General features: G+C 37.4%; 1 protein-coding gene across 1 annotated transcript in view; it reads right to left on the bottom strand.

The window, feature by feature from the left end:
- The window catches only part of LOC757239 (carboxypeptidase E), a 52,580-nt gene extending 38,743 nt beyond the window's left edge, over window positions 1-13,837 (bottom strand). The window contains exon 1 of the mRNA XM_030976039.1: window positions 12,869-13,837. Within this exon, the coding sequence (XP_030831899.1) occupies window positions 12,869-13,241 (373 nt within the window). The 5' untranslated portion in view covers window positions 13,242-13,837. The remainder of the gene's footprint in view (window positions 1-12,868) is intronic.
- Window positions 13,838-14,253: the final 416 nt, after the last annotated feature.

The following is a 14,253-nucleotide window of genomic DNA, read 5'->3' as shown; positions in this document are numbered from 1 at the left end:
TCTTCTTCTCCTTCTTCTTCTCTTCCTTTTCATCCTCCTTCATCTTCTCCTCATTCTTCTTCTTCTTCGTCTTCTCCTCCTCCCTATTACTCTTCTTCTCCTTCTTCTTCTTCAGTTTTCCTGTTTGTAAATTGATTTGTGGTTGTAATTTGGGTACAAGCCCACACTCGTTCGCTTTTTACTGATATTTATATAGTTTTCAATAGAAATTGTATCTGCATTGATATATGATTCGAATTTTAAATGAACAATATTTCCAATTACATTTATATTCAACGCAAGAATCATACCAGTAATATTCCAAGTTTTGCTTGGTTCGATTTAAACATCCTCTTCATCTTACATGGTAAACCTATCTGGGTGATGTTTTTGCTATGATGGAGATATCCATGCTGTCAGTCTCTCATCAGCCCGCCCACTAATTGGACATTCTCGATGCATACCTGGGATGAGTCCAGCATTTCCACAGGCCCGTCAGGCTTCAAGGTGTTTATTTTCAGGCGATATTTCCCTTCTCATATACAGGGAAGCTGCATATTACGATTGTATAGAATTCTAGATGTAATTGAGTCCATTCAATTGAAAAGATATTCTCTTATGGGTTTGTATAAACAAAGCATATCTCAGTAAATTATTATTTGTTTAATATTTGCATTAATTATTAAACCATCATGTGCGGGTTCTAGATTTTTGTTTCCTGCCTTTTGATATTAACTTAATGCCAAAGTGGACACAGGAATCGTTTATTACCATCAGCCACTGGCGATGAGTTTACATTATTATCCCTTCTTCTCGGGGCAGCGCCAGGAGCGTCACAACGTGACGGACATGTGCGCTATATAAGAAGCCACCATTATTATCATTATTATTATTATCTCATCTCAATTCGAACATAAACTTTGTCTTTCAGAGTTGGTCAATGTTTGTCCTCTCTTGTGTAACATTTCAACATCGTGCACCTGGAGCAAGTTTAAACAGTTCCTTCCTTTTAGTCCTGAAGAGCCCCAATCCCCAAGCTATACCAAGGAGGCATTAACCCATCCGCTACCAGAGCTGCACCCACCCTCCACTCGTGAACACCTGAGATCATCATCTTGATACTCGAGGGGTTAACCCACTCGGGCCTCAAGCGCAGCAGACAATGAACGAGTTTGTTTTATTGTGTAATCAAGCTCTTGTTTAATTTCCTGTGTCGATGTTTCAAGAATATTCCTCTCCCTTCGTTCTTCAATGTTTCTGCCAACATCATTCCTATCGTATTTTCTACCCCCTCTCTTTGTTTGTATGTTGTTGTTTGTCCTGTCTGTCATAATTATTTTGAATATTGTTGAAATACTGGTCAAGGTATTATAATTAAAGTAGTAGATATTATATAATAGGGACTTTTAGATTTGCGTGGACTGAAACGTGTGACGTCCATTCAAGGCAGTGCATTAAAAGGACGTCGATCGTAGCATAGACCTATTGTCTTCGTGCATATCTAAAAGTCCCTATTGAATAGCCTAATGTCGATTATTGAGTAGGATTTCGTTGTGTAATGAACAATGTCTCATTTCAAGATAATCATTTTGTCTCAATCTACAGGACTGAAGCCAGAAGTATAAACGGGGAGACGGTTTATATCATTCATTAAACCCTTACTACCTGCAGAGACTAAGGAAGTGGTGAAAAGGGAAAATGTTTAAAAATATTATCATTATGTTTATCACTACAGCATGAAAATGAAGGAGACGAGGCATTTGTTCATCTTTCTTTCTCTCCTTTTCTCGCTTTGTCCGTCGTTAATTTTTTTTTGGGGGGGGGAGGGAGGGGGGAGGGGGGCACGCGCTCCTATAGCTACATCATTGCTTGCCAGGTATAATAAGTGCACATTTAAAGTCACATTTTCCCCACTCCTGGTTTTCAATCGAATCTTTCAGGCTCCCTAGGCTATCATGTCTTGTATCATGCCTGTATTAAAGACATGACGCACATCCCAATTGAATATTCACCAAACTTCCGTTTCAGAGTTTTTTCAAATTTTACCCAATATCAGAAATCTCATTCATTCATTAAGGATGATATCCGATATCTGTCATGGGTTCGGAATTTGGCATTGTTCGTCTCGAATGCTTCATTCAGAATTGATATAGAACATCTTTGGCGTACCCTTGGAATGAAAAATCTTAAATAGCGGTTAGAATAAAATATTTCATATCAATCTTCATATATCTGCTGAATAACACTACTGATTCACTCCTATGCAAGGGCAGAGTTTACTTTCAATTACACTCTTAGTTATTGCTACCATTAAGGAGGCGCGATGGCTCAGTGGTAGAGCAGTAGTCTCGTAAATGGTAGGTCCCGGGTTCGAAACCAAGTCGATAGGGTCCTTTGGCAATGCATTAATCTTCATACCAAGTTCATTGGAGAGGACTTAAAACAGTCGGTCCCCTACATGGTTGTTTACTTACAAGCATCCACATCCCTTCTTAGCAGTCAGGCAACTGAACGAACAAACAAACCAACAATAAATCTTCTTTCAGCCTATGACCTTAAAGATAAAGGTGAGTTCTGGTAATGCGATTGCATTGTGAAAGAAAAGGTGTGGAATGGATCAGAAACAGTTGATCATGTAGCATGTAAGTATTGGTGTGCACTGCAAGGTTCTGGAGTCATCAAAATCATCATAAATTTGGCCGAGTCTTGGTAAAGTAACAAGCACTGTACACAGAAAGCTATATATACGGGACAACACACATGGTGTCGGGGCTAGTACTACCTTGATTTCCTTGTCTTTTTATGCTCATTACTCAGGCAGTATACATTTTTTTCCAAACTTGTTTGGCACATGTCATTTATTTGTAATCTTGAACATTCAGTGTAAGTTTCGTTTGATTCTGTGAGAATTAATTTTCTTTTTTTTTCACCAGAACTGGAGTTTATCTTTAATTACTCACTCACTCACTGTCACCGACTCATTGATTTACTTGCGACCTATTCTATTTTCATCATGATTCGTATTTCTGTATGATATTATCCTTGACTATATTCTTCCAACTATTGATTTGGCACAAAGCTATTTTCTATATTTGAATACAAGAAAGATCAGTGCATGGCATGAACTTTTTGATGGGAAAGTGTGATTAGGTTCAGAGGCCCTTTGTGTTATCATGGTGCCAGTCTAGACTGATAGGTAAATTGGCTCATCACTTTCATTTCCTCGAACTGTTTACTCGTTTTAAAAAAAATTGCATGTTCACCCTAGAAACATTTTGAAAATCATTTTTACTCTGACGCTCTTTTTATTACTGTCATTTAAATGCAATGATCAAGTCATTGCATACAAGGCTGTTTACAATTGATGACATATGAGCTGACGTGTAATATATTTTTTCAGAGGTCGATCCTTTATAGCATGTAATGAACGTAATTTATCTCTGAATTATGAATTCTATATTGGTAACTTAATAATAATGCTGAAATCAAATTGAGATTTAATGGCTCACCCTCCGTATATTATACCTTTCAACGCAACCATCCCTCCCTTTAAATCACCCTTAGCAACTCTCTCTCATGAATTCGTTAATTTATTTGCGAAAAAAATATTTTTAGTTTCTGCTGAATTTTGATATGGTTATAAAACCTGTGGTCCTGGTGGATTATTCACTTTCTGTTGACCACAAATATCTGTGAAAATAGAAAGCAAGCGTGTGGAGAGCTTTTATGAAACTAAAGAAAGGAAAGGAATAAGTGACAATTAATTTTTCGTTTCTCCGGAATCTCTTATCCGATGCACACGCAGTGATTGCAATCGGTATTGCCATGGTTACAATAATACTCCCCGAATCGTGTGACGAAAAAATATAATGGAAGAGAAATTAAATTTCGGTGGCTCTAAAAAATGGGATAATCAGAGGCCTGTATCATATCCTGGGTACTTCCAGCTTTCAAGAAAAACCGATGTAAAGTGTAAATCTCCGAAACCGCGATCTAAACCGAGGGCGGAATCTGGCCCCCGAGCCGAAAGAGATTCGTGTGTATCTCGTTAATACACGCGTGTCGTTAATAATTAGGTAATCTCGTTGAAAAGGGTCGGCTGTCGAGTCTGAACAGGGTCAGATATTACGAGTTCTTGGTAACGATTTGATGTGGTAATTAACGACAGATAACTGTCACCACGTCAGTATTATCGAAATTATTCATTCCCTTCCCTCCCATAATAAACCATTTTTTTGCTTCCCCCCTGCAGTTCAACGATACGCTATTTTCCAAAATGTGATAGAACTTGAAAGAGTCATCCCCTATTATCTCTTTTCACTGCATATTCAATTCAATTCTATTAAATTCAATTTTATTTTGCAATATAAAAATCAAAATATACAAAGTAACAGTAAATTTTAACTATGTTTACAAAGGTTATATGCGGGGCTTTCCATGAAGGTTGCGAAAACCTGTGAAGTTGGATCGCCCATTACAGAATGAAAAACAATACAAAAAGTAATATAACATATTATAAGCACACAACAATAAATTAAGTAAAATAAGCAAAGTACAAACACTTCAACTATCTATAAGACAAGAGAAAGTAAAATACAGAGAAGAAAAACAATATATAAAGGGGGGAAAAGAAAGGAAAGGAAAACAAGATAACAATGAAAGAGGGTTCAGATATAAAATTAGAAAAGAAAAAAAAATCAACTACTGTGCTGATTAATAATTATTTAGTAGTAAGATTTGATATTGTTTTCTGAAGGAAGATATGAATTGTGATTTCGTTATTACTTGGGGAATCATAGTCCACTGTTTAGGACCTAGATAACTCATTGATTTAGCTTCATAACTAGACTTAACAGACCATAAATGAAATTTGTTGGAAAGCCGTGTATTATAATTATGAATTTGACTATTATATTGAAAGAGGTCTGAAAAGGGGGCAGGTAACAACTTGTTTTGATATGTGTACATGAACGTTGCGATTTCTTGCTTATTTATATCATATATATTTAATAACGATAGCTTCTTAAACAAAGGTGCGAATGGTGCTAGATAATGAGAATTGGTAGCTATTCTTAAACATTTCTTTTGAACTTTAAATAGTGAGTCTAATTCAGTTTGTGTTGCATTAGTGGCCCATACAATATTACAATATTTCAAATAAGGGAAAATAATGGAATGATATAAAGTTATCAAATTTTCGGGTAACAAACTATATTTTAGTTTATTTATCAAGCCAGCATTTCTGCTGATCTTATGTAAAACATTTGTGATATGGTCCTTAAATCCTAAGCAATTATCTAATACGACACCCAAGAAGTTCACGGAATTACTTAATTGAATAAGTTTATTATTTATATAAATGGGAATATTATCGTTATTGATTAAAGGACCGTTATTGCTAGCTTTATCGGAAATTTTTGAAATTTTAAGTCCTATTATATATTTAGTTTTTCGAAAATAAACATATTCTTCCATTTCTCTACCCCATTCCTTTCCCCCTTTTTGTTTGTTTGTTTATGTCTGACAAGTCTGATAGGCCGTCATTCATATGCATTTTGTGTATGTTTTAGTGTTTTAGACTTTAGAATATAAAACAGGGAGTGGAGAATGTGCATACTTTGTGTGCGGGCAAGCCTAAATCCGATGACCGGGGTAAGATCGTCGATGTATTAAAATATATATAAACCCAGAATGTTATCATTATTGAATGAACTTTAACTGAACTTATTTGTCCTTCTTTTCTTCAAAACTTTCTTATCAGTCTTCTTTTCCATCGTCTATCCTTCTTTCGCTTCTATCCAGCTGAAATGAATAGCATGTTGTTCAACCTTGTCACAGTATGACATAGCAACACGTACCTCTCTGAGGTTACAATTTGTGCAATTAAGAGACCACGGCGGGTTCATATAGTTTGCAGGCACCAAACCCTTGTCAGTCGATGTGCATAACAGAGTGTCTGATTCCTGAGACTATGCAGACTGTGATACCACGTAGACGGCACAGTCTACACAAAAACTAACCCTGACAAAGACCAAATATAAGCGCAGCTCAAGGCTTTATGGAATTGTGTTCAAGACCTTTTTAGAGCCTTTGTGTGCAGACTAGCCAATCTCTCAGTGCTTGTAGCAAGAGAGCAGAAAACATCTTGACGAGATACTAGCACCAATCACAGCTTGCTCACTCACAATCATGTCAATCGCTTGATCTTAGGCCTAGTTTGCTGAAAATTTCGGTAATTTACCGCAACATTCACTAAAAAAACATTCTAGCGGGAACATGATTAGGATAACATGGAATGTGTAACCTCTACAAAACCCTCTTGGATTTCATCTGCTAAATAAGTACGCTTTTATTTTTTATTGGAAATAAATTGCTAAAATAGGTACATACCGGGACAAGGAAACCTTCCCACAATCGAACCGAGTGTTTTCTAAATGCACTGTTATTTACGGAGGATGTATGTCTATAGTTACGCAGCACTTTGGTAGTACGTTCTGAAACTTTACGGACTACAATTTTTTTTTTAATTGTTAATACAGGTACAGGGATATACCAATCACTTTCTGTACATTTTTTTAATTTATAAACCTCTATCCAGTCAAGTCTCATAGTACTTATTCCCCCTCTTGTTATTCTGTCTTGTAGTATTTTTTTCTTTGCCTCATGAACATTTGAAGTTAGATCATCATTCTCTATACCTCGTCTCCAATAATTTCTTTCTTCAAACATCGACTCCTACTCATGCTACCTTTTCATCATCTTCCTTAAACAGAATAATCAGGAACGGGTAAAATCGATTGTTTTGGGTCGTAATGATGAATGCTCCACGGTAACAAGTTGGAGCATTTTGATTTTTTTGAAGAAAAAAAGACACTAATCGTCAAATTGCATTTGTATCTTCATTTTTTTCTTCATACATCACGTGATATCAAATGGTTCACCTTGGGGTCTCAATGTAGCCGAAGGCACACAGGGTAGTATTTGTACATCGTCTTTGGTGTCGAAATTGCATTCACTTTAAATTTATTGAAGCAATGTATTTCTGGCGAACGAGTAAATAGTACATCAAGAACAGGATTCTCTGTTCCCACGTTTTTCTTTTCTCGATCTGTAGGTACTGTATGTTGTTTTTTTTTCTCGAAATGTTGATGTATGAAGCACCATCCTTGAAAAAGTGTTTCTTTTCTGCCGAATACTGACAAGTAACTCGCAAGCACATCTGTCGATGATTCATTCATTACAGAGTAATTTCACAGCACAACATGGATCCATAAATATGCGTCCCTGTCACTTTATCATGATCATTTATTATGTCCTCACATTGTCATTATCAGGATGTATATCCATTTTTCTTATGAATGATTTTCCTCTGGACAATGGCACTGTTTCATCACTCCAACTGCAAAACTTATGTACTTTTTGTCATTTTGATGTACATTCGAAAAAAATCACACGAAATCTTCAATATAATATTGAATCGGGAAGAAATAAGACGATGCATAATAATTATGCATCGTCTTATTTCTTCCCGAATTAAATTATCTACAATCTTTACTTTCCCCATGTTTTTGAAAGATTAGGTTTCATTTTCTTTGTTTCCCTTTTCCTTTTATTTCTCGTTTTATTCCCTTTTATTTACCCACATTTCTTTTCTCATTTTTCTTCAAAAATTTTTCTCCCAATATATTCATTTCTTCTGCGTTCAAAAATAAATTAAATGTATCGAATTTGAATACTGTTGCACTTATATACAATCGAAGCGAAAGGGAGTCTAACTGATACATTATTTGTTTCTTTTACTTTCAGTTCATTTTTTGTTTATGCTTTACATTCACCTTTTTGTTTTGTTTACTGTCTTGTTTGTCTTGTCTCGTTTACTTGTTTATTTGAAGCTCCAAATTAAGATATAGACATCAACCGACAGGGCACCCCACCTTCTACAACCTTCAATCCCCGTTGTATCCCAGCATGCATTATCACAACCATGGCGATAACTTGTTTGATGGCAGTCAAGGTTTCTCCGCGTGAAGTGAAGAAGATCAGACGGATAAAATATCATATTTAATTTAAACAAGGATCTTCTCTAACCTAATTGGCAGGTAAACTATATTTATATTGTCGCATGATGTTTAGAATTTACGATCGGTCATGGAAATGCTTATTGAGCTAAAATACGACATAATTTTAGTCACGTTTGAAGCCGAAATTTGGCGGGAGAATTTCCATGGATCGGCTCTCATGACTTTAGGTTAAGTATACTGGCCTACTTTCCTGTTTGCCAAGACGAATGCCATTTATAGAAATTGCACGATACGTCAATATCTTTTTAATGAAAATTCGTTATTGGGCTACATCCTTCCCAAGGTTAACACTCAGAAATAAATGAGGGGCTCAAAGCAAATGAATATGAAGTAGAAGAAGAAAAAGAAGAAGGGGATTGAAATGAAAAAGAGGTAGGACTCCATCCATTTCAACTTCGATCGGATGACTTTAGAGAGGATCTTGGCCGTGTCGTATTTCTTTTTCGAAGGGTAAGAGGTTAAGCAATACCTTCCGCCCTATATAATAGCGCTCCATGGAAAGCAAAGCCTTGTAAAAGGATTTCTAAATTGGGCTTCGTATTTAACGGGTATATCGTCTTTCTGCTCACCTCGGGAAAGGGAAAGGGAAAGGGGAATGTTCCCTGTGTTACTGGATGTTGGTAAAGATCAATCATATCACTAATATATTGTAGAATTATATTGTATTTAGTAAATTAAACTTCAAATTTCAATTAGGCACAGCTGATCATGGTGTCCTTCCAAAATTACTTTTTTTCATATCTTTAAGTTAACTATATATAATGTTTAGTACTCGATAAATAAAATCAATCAATCAATCAATTAGGCAAACATGTTAACATACATTTGTGTTTGTTTTCTTATAATTTGATGTAATGTTACAAGCATGGCTGCAGTGTTGTCGATCTGTCTTTAGAAGACAGCAATGTTGTAATCGGATTAATTTCATAAATAGAAGGACTCCCCGCCCCCGCTCCTCGAATGATGCCGCTTCAATGGTGGTTTATAACGTTATAGCTTAGGCTATAGGTTTTATGGGCCTTTTCTTTGAGCGGTCTGTCTTTAATGATAAAAGTAATCGTTAGCACAAAACAGAAATTTATGCAACCAAAAGTAATGTAATATTTATCCTGTTCCTCTCAGGAATCGTCAAGACGAGATAAAATTGTCTATTTACAAATTTATACCATAAGTACTATAGATATTTTTGATGTTTTCAGTCTTCTGAATCTCTGTTCTACCTACAATGGCACGTCACCACCTTTAACTTGTAATACCTAGGATGGGATCGAATTCCTCGAGAAGGAAATCTTGTATTTCTCGTTCCAGTGTCACCAGGGTTTGAATGTGTTGAGCTCATGGTGACAAATGAACGTCATTATCGGGTTTAAAGACAAAGTTGAGTTCTGATCTTTGTCTTGCGATTGCATTGTGAAAGAAACGTTTTGGAATCGATCAGAAAAGGTTGATTATTTAGCTTATTAGTATTGGTGTGTACTGCAAGGTTCTAAAATCATCAAAATGATAAGAAATATGTATATGGGACTACATGAACATGTGACATAAAAATCCGTCCCGATTTTTCTGATGTTACATGCCATATTAAGAATATGAAGGCATTTGAAGAGCCATGCTTTTCAAGGAACATTTGTTATCTAATGTTCTTCCACACTTGCATAATAACAATGATAACGCTCACAAATAATTTTCGTCTCTTCCCAGAACTCAACCTTCTCTTTAACTCTCCAATAAACCCCATGTAACTTGATGATCAGCCCCGTCTCAATTGGGTTAAAGTTTACAAGGATTGAGTTTTGTTCTTAACCTACTTTCATGGAAGGGTAGAAAGAGCAAGAGAGTATTGCTCACTTTAGCCATGATCGCTTTAGGTTTACACATCGCGAGTCACCAATATCATATTTCAACGATTTCCTTCATCTAAATAACTTCAAAAGCAAATCGTACAAAGCCACCCTCAAAATCGCTCTGAAGCGCTTCAATGCTGCATCCTTAAAGGTGAAGTCCACCCTGATATTAGAAGTTGGTTTTGATAAAAACATGAAATGAGATAAACGAATGAGTGGAAGTTTGAGCAAAAGAGTATTGGTTACTATAGCCACGGTCGCTCAAGGTTTACGCAGGAGAAGTCGCTATTCACCAATATCATATTTCAACGATTTCCTTCATATAAATAACTTCAAAAGCAAATCGTACAAAGCCACTCTCAACATCGCTCTGAAACGCTTCAATGCTGCATCCTTAAAGGTAAAGTCCACCCTGATATTTGAAGTTGGTTTTGATAAAAGCAGAAAATGAGATAAAAATGAGTGGAAGTTTGAGCAAAAGAGTATTGTTCACTATAGCCAAGGTTGATCAAGGTTTACATAGGAGAAGTCGCTATTCACCAACATCATATTTCAAATATTTCCCTCATCTGATATTTCAAAAGAAAATCGTACGAAGCCACTCTCAAAATCCTTCTTAAATGTCTCAACGTCGCATCCTTAAAGGGAAGTCCACCCTGATATTAAGTTGGTTTGAATAAAAGCAGAAAAATGAGATAAACGAATGTTGAGTGGAAGTTTGAGCAAAAGAGTATTGTTCACTAAAGCCACAATCGCTCAACGTTCATAGTTGCTATTCACAAATATCATATTTCAACGATTTCCTTCATCTGAATAATTTCAAAAGAAAATCGCACAAAGACGTTCACTCTCAAAATTCTTCTGAAATGAGTGTTGATGATAAGGCAAACTGGACGCGTTTAGGAGATTAGCTGTCATTGTAACCATGTCGTGTATGGCGTAAGTATAACCATAATTTTAAAGAATATATCGAGAGAGGGGAAAGAGAGAAAGAGGGATAAAGAGATGGGGAGAGGAGAATGGGAGAGAGAAAGAGGGTGAGAATGAGAAACAGAGATAGAGAGGACAGGGAGCACCACAAAGAATAATGTCGTTATTATTTTCATTGAGAAACAAATTGACAAATTAAAGTAGAGCCATCCTAATCGATTCTTTTCTGAAGCTTCGAAATGAAAAGAGGAAACTGTAAATAAGTTTGATCATCTAATAATAATAAGCAATCATATTTGATAAGAAAGAATCAAAACACCGAGGTCGTGCGACAAAATCCCCAGGAAATAAGATATTTGTATTTACCTTTGAAAACTTGTATTAAGAAAGGGATATGTGGTGTGGTAGTATTCAAACCTAGAAATCCAATTTCAGAACTATTTGAGAAATCGGTCAACTGTTAAATTGAAGTTCCCCTTTGAACTGCAAAGGTAAACATCTAACTGTACATCGAATAACATTCGGGTCGATGTCTGCAGGTAGTTAAGAATAAAGCACGAAGGCACGGAGACGGCTAGACGGTGGAGGGGGGGGGGGGGCAAGGGAAAGTGTCAGACTATGCAGATGGAGAGAACCAAGAAAGGAAGGTAGAAATCTAAGAGTGCAAGAAGCAGAAACAAAGTTAAAGCGAGCGGAAGAAAGATAAACAGAAACAGAAACAGGAAAGATTTAGATTGGAGGAATAGATAAATGGAAACAGGAATTCAGAGGGAGGGAGATTTTCAAAGAGAGTGAGAAAGAAATCTTAGCACAAAGAAAGAATGGAATTAAAGAAGATGTTAACAAAGGATAACCAATACCGATATTCAAGAAGAAAAGTCTAAACAAAATAAATGAATAAACGAACCCCAAAAATATATAGGCCTACAGTGATGTAAGCAAAGGAAAACCAAAACCAGAAGAATTTTTTAAAGAGAATTACAAATTACATGGATGTATGAAATGACGGAGCACATTGCAGATACAAGCAAATTTTCCGCTGAAAATTTAACTCACTCAAAAGTTTGAAGGCCATCAACTCCGTCAAAAAATACACAAACATCTGTTCAAGGCTTGCTACAAAACATCTAAAATATGTGGGGAATCCTTTAATTGTCACGCAATCTTATAACCTTACACAACCCTCCATTAAGGCAGGGTCGTAACATTTCCCTGATCTATAGGTATCGCTTTTCAGACCTTCTTTGATACCCGTTCCTTGAGATAATGGAAGTTATAAATAAAGCGTCTCGTCCTTGATCTTGTGCGGTGGTTAGTTTCGATCCCTTTTCTCCGTCGTTCACCCCCTACTCGTCCGGGGCTTGCTACTGTGCTTTTACAGATAGAGCGGAAAGCCGGTGTAATGAAGCTAATCGGTTTGGATATGATTTTTGCCGCTCAGATGTCAGACAGGTGTGGGTTTCTTTACCTGTCACCTCTTTCAAGAGAGGATTAAATCAGAAAGTCTGTTTTTTAACCAGAAAGGAGACTGATCCGTGCACTGTCGAGAGAGCAACCCACATTAAAGGTTTTGTTTATTTTCCCCTCGTGAAAGCCAACGTTCTTTCAAACTGCTTCAAAGTTATACTTAACTACGTGGGATTTAATAACTACGTAATTTGGGAAATGGTTTTAATAGGAACAGATATCTTGAACACAATAAAATCACACCTTGCTGCATATTTATGCGTCATAACGACTTTGTTATCAAATTATTCGGGGAGTAATATGTCAATTCATTTACAAGAACCCACTATTATTATTTATTATTTGCATTTGGACTGAACACTTTTAACATAATCATTATGTAGACTGCTAATGATGTTTCGAACAATAGGATGATGGGTTGTATCAAATAGACCTCAGGATATGGTGTCTCAAAAACCGCAAATAAAATTCCAAGTAGCCCCTAAATATTATTTCGTTTCCCTCAACCTTTTTTTAATTCGTCCTTATATTTTTGCCTGATTTGTCATTAAGAAAATAACAACTTACCGACTTCGTGGACTCCGGGATTATCACTAATTTCCAACACATACATCTCCCGCCCTTTTACGCTGGTTCCGATAGTGTACACTCTGCTCAGTTGGGGCCAACGCAAGCGAAAGTCATCCAATTCTTGATGTAACATGGCATAATCGTGGTACTCCCACCGAATCTGTCCAATGGCCTCAGCCGGGTAGGGCAGGCAGGCAAGGATATAAGCGATCGCTAGGAGACAGGCAGACAGCAGCGAAATGTGTCGTCTGCTATATCCTCTGGCGGGAAAATTTTGACTGGATCGTCTAGAGTCGTTGCTGTTGTCCTGGTTATCGGCCATTTCGGCGTGGCAATCTTTGGTCAAGCGGCACACACAGTCACAACACATGTTTAATTGTTCCCTTCTCTTCCAAAATGACGTCCTTCCGGTATTATAAAAAATTTACTTCAAATAGTATCAAATGGCGCAATATGGGCATCAGTGGCACATAATTACCAATCCTGAAGAAGTCACTACATCAACATTCAACACTAAATGATTTTGATTCATAGGCATATTATCTCGCAGTTGATTTGATTAATAATCCCTTGAACCCCTGTTGAAATGCAATTCGTATTCCAAAAACTTGATGAAGTATTCCAGGGTCTAGATGTCTCGATCCCGCTCAAGCAATTCATGAATAGCAAAAACTCCCGGTGCTAGGAACTGCTTGCAACATCGCTCGATTGCTTATCTTCCGTGGAAATGTGGAATGTCACAAAAAGATTTAAAAAACGAAAGATAATATGAAGATAATATCTCCTGCTGAATCCGACGTGAGTTGTCAGAGTTACATCTCTTCTGTGTTGAAGGAGACACCTGACAAGGAGCCGAGTGAGAGCTTGGTTGGAAGCCAGAAAGACAAGGTGAGACGACCGGTTGGATCGCAAACAAGTGGCACCGATTCCCAGCGTGAAGTGAACACTCTCTCGATAGGTAGCGTGCAACATCAGCGCCGCGTCGCGCTCATGATCATACCGGCGCGTTCGCTCACCCAACCTTCGCACGCTCGCGCACCACCCTCCCATTAACCCCCCACTCCCCTTCTCCCCTCCCCCCCCCCCCCCCCCACTCTCTCTCTCTCTCTCTCTCTCTCTCTCTCTCCCTTTCTCTCTCTTTCTCTCTCTTGCTTCAACACCCCTCTCGATATTCCATTGTCTTGCCTCACTATCTCTCTCTCTCCTTCTTTCCCCCTCTTCCCCCCTCTTGCCCCCTTCCTTCTAACCATTCTCTCACTCCCCTCGTCTTCTCTTTCCCTGTCTCTCTGTCTCTCTTTCTGTCTACCCATTTACCCTTTCCTCACTCTCTCCCTTCATTCGTTCTTTCTCCCCCACCCCGATCTCTCCCCCCCTCTCTCTCT

This window comes from Strongylocentrotus purpuratus, unplaced genomic scaffold (genome assembly GCF_000002235.5).
Source record: "Strongylocentrotus purpuratus isolate Spur 01 unplaced genomic scaffold, Spur_5.0 spur5_contig_869, whole genome shotgun sequence".
Taxonomy (NCBI): Eukaryota; Metazoa; Echinodermata; class Echinoidea; order Camarodonta; family Strongylocentrotidae; genus Strongylocentrotus; species Strongylocentrotus purpuratus.
Note: the sequence above shows the minus strand (reverse complement) of the source record. Positions and strands in the feature narration are given on the sequence as shown.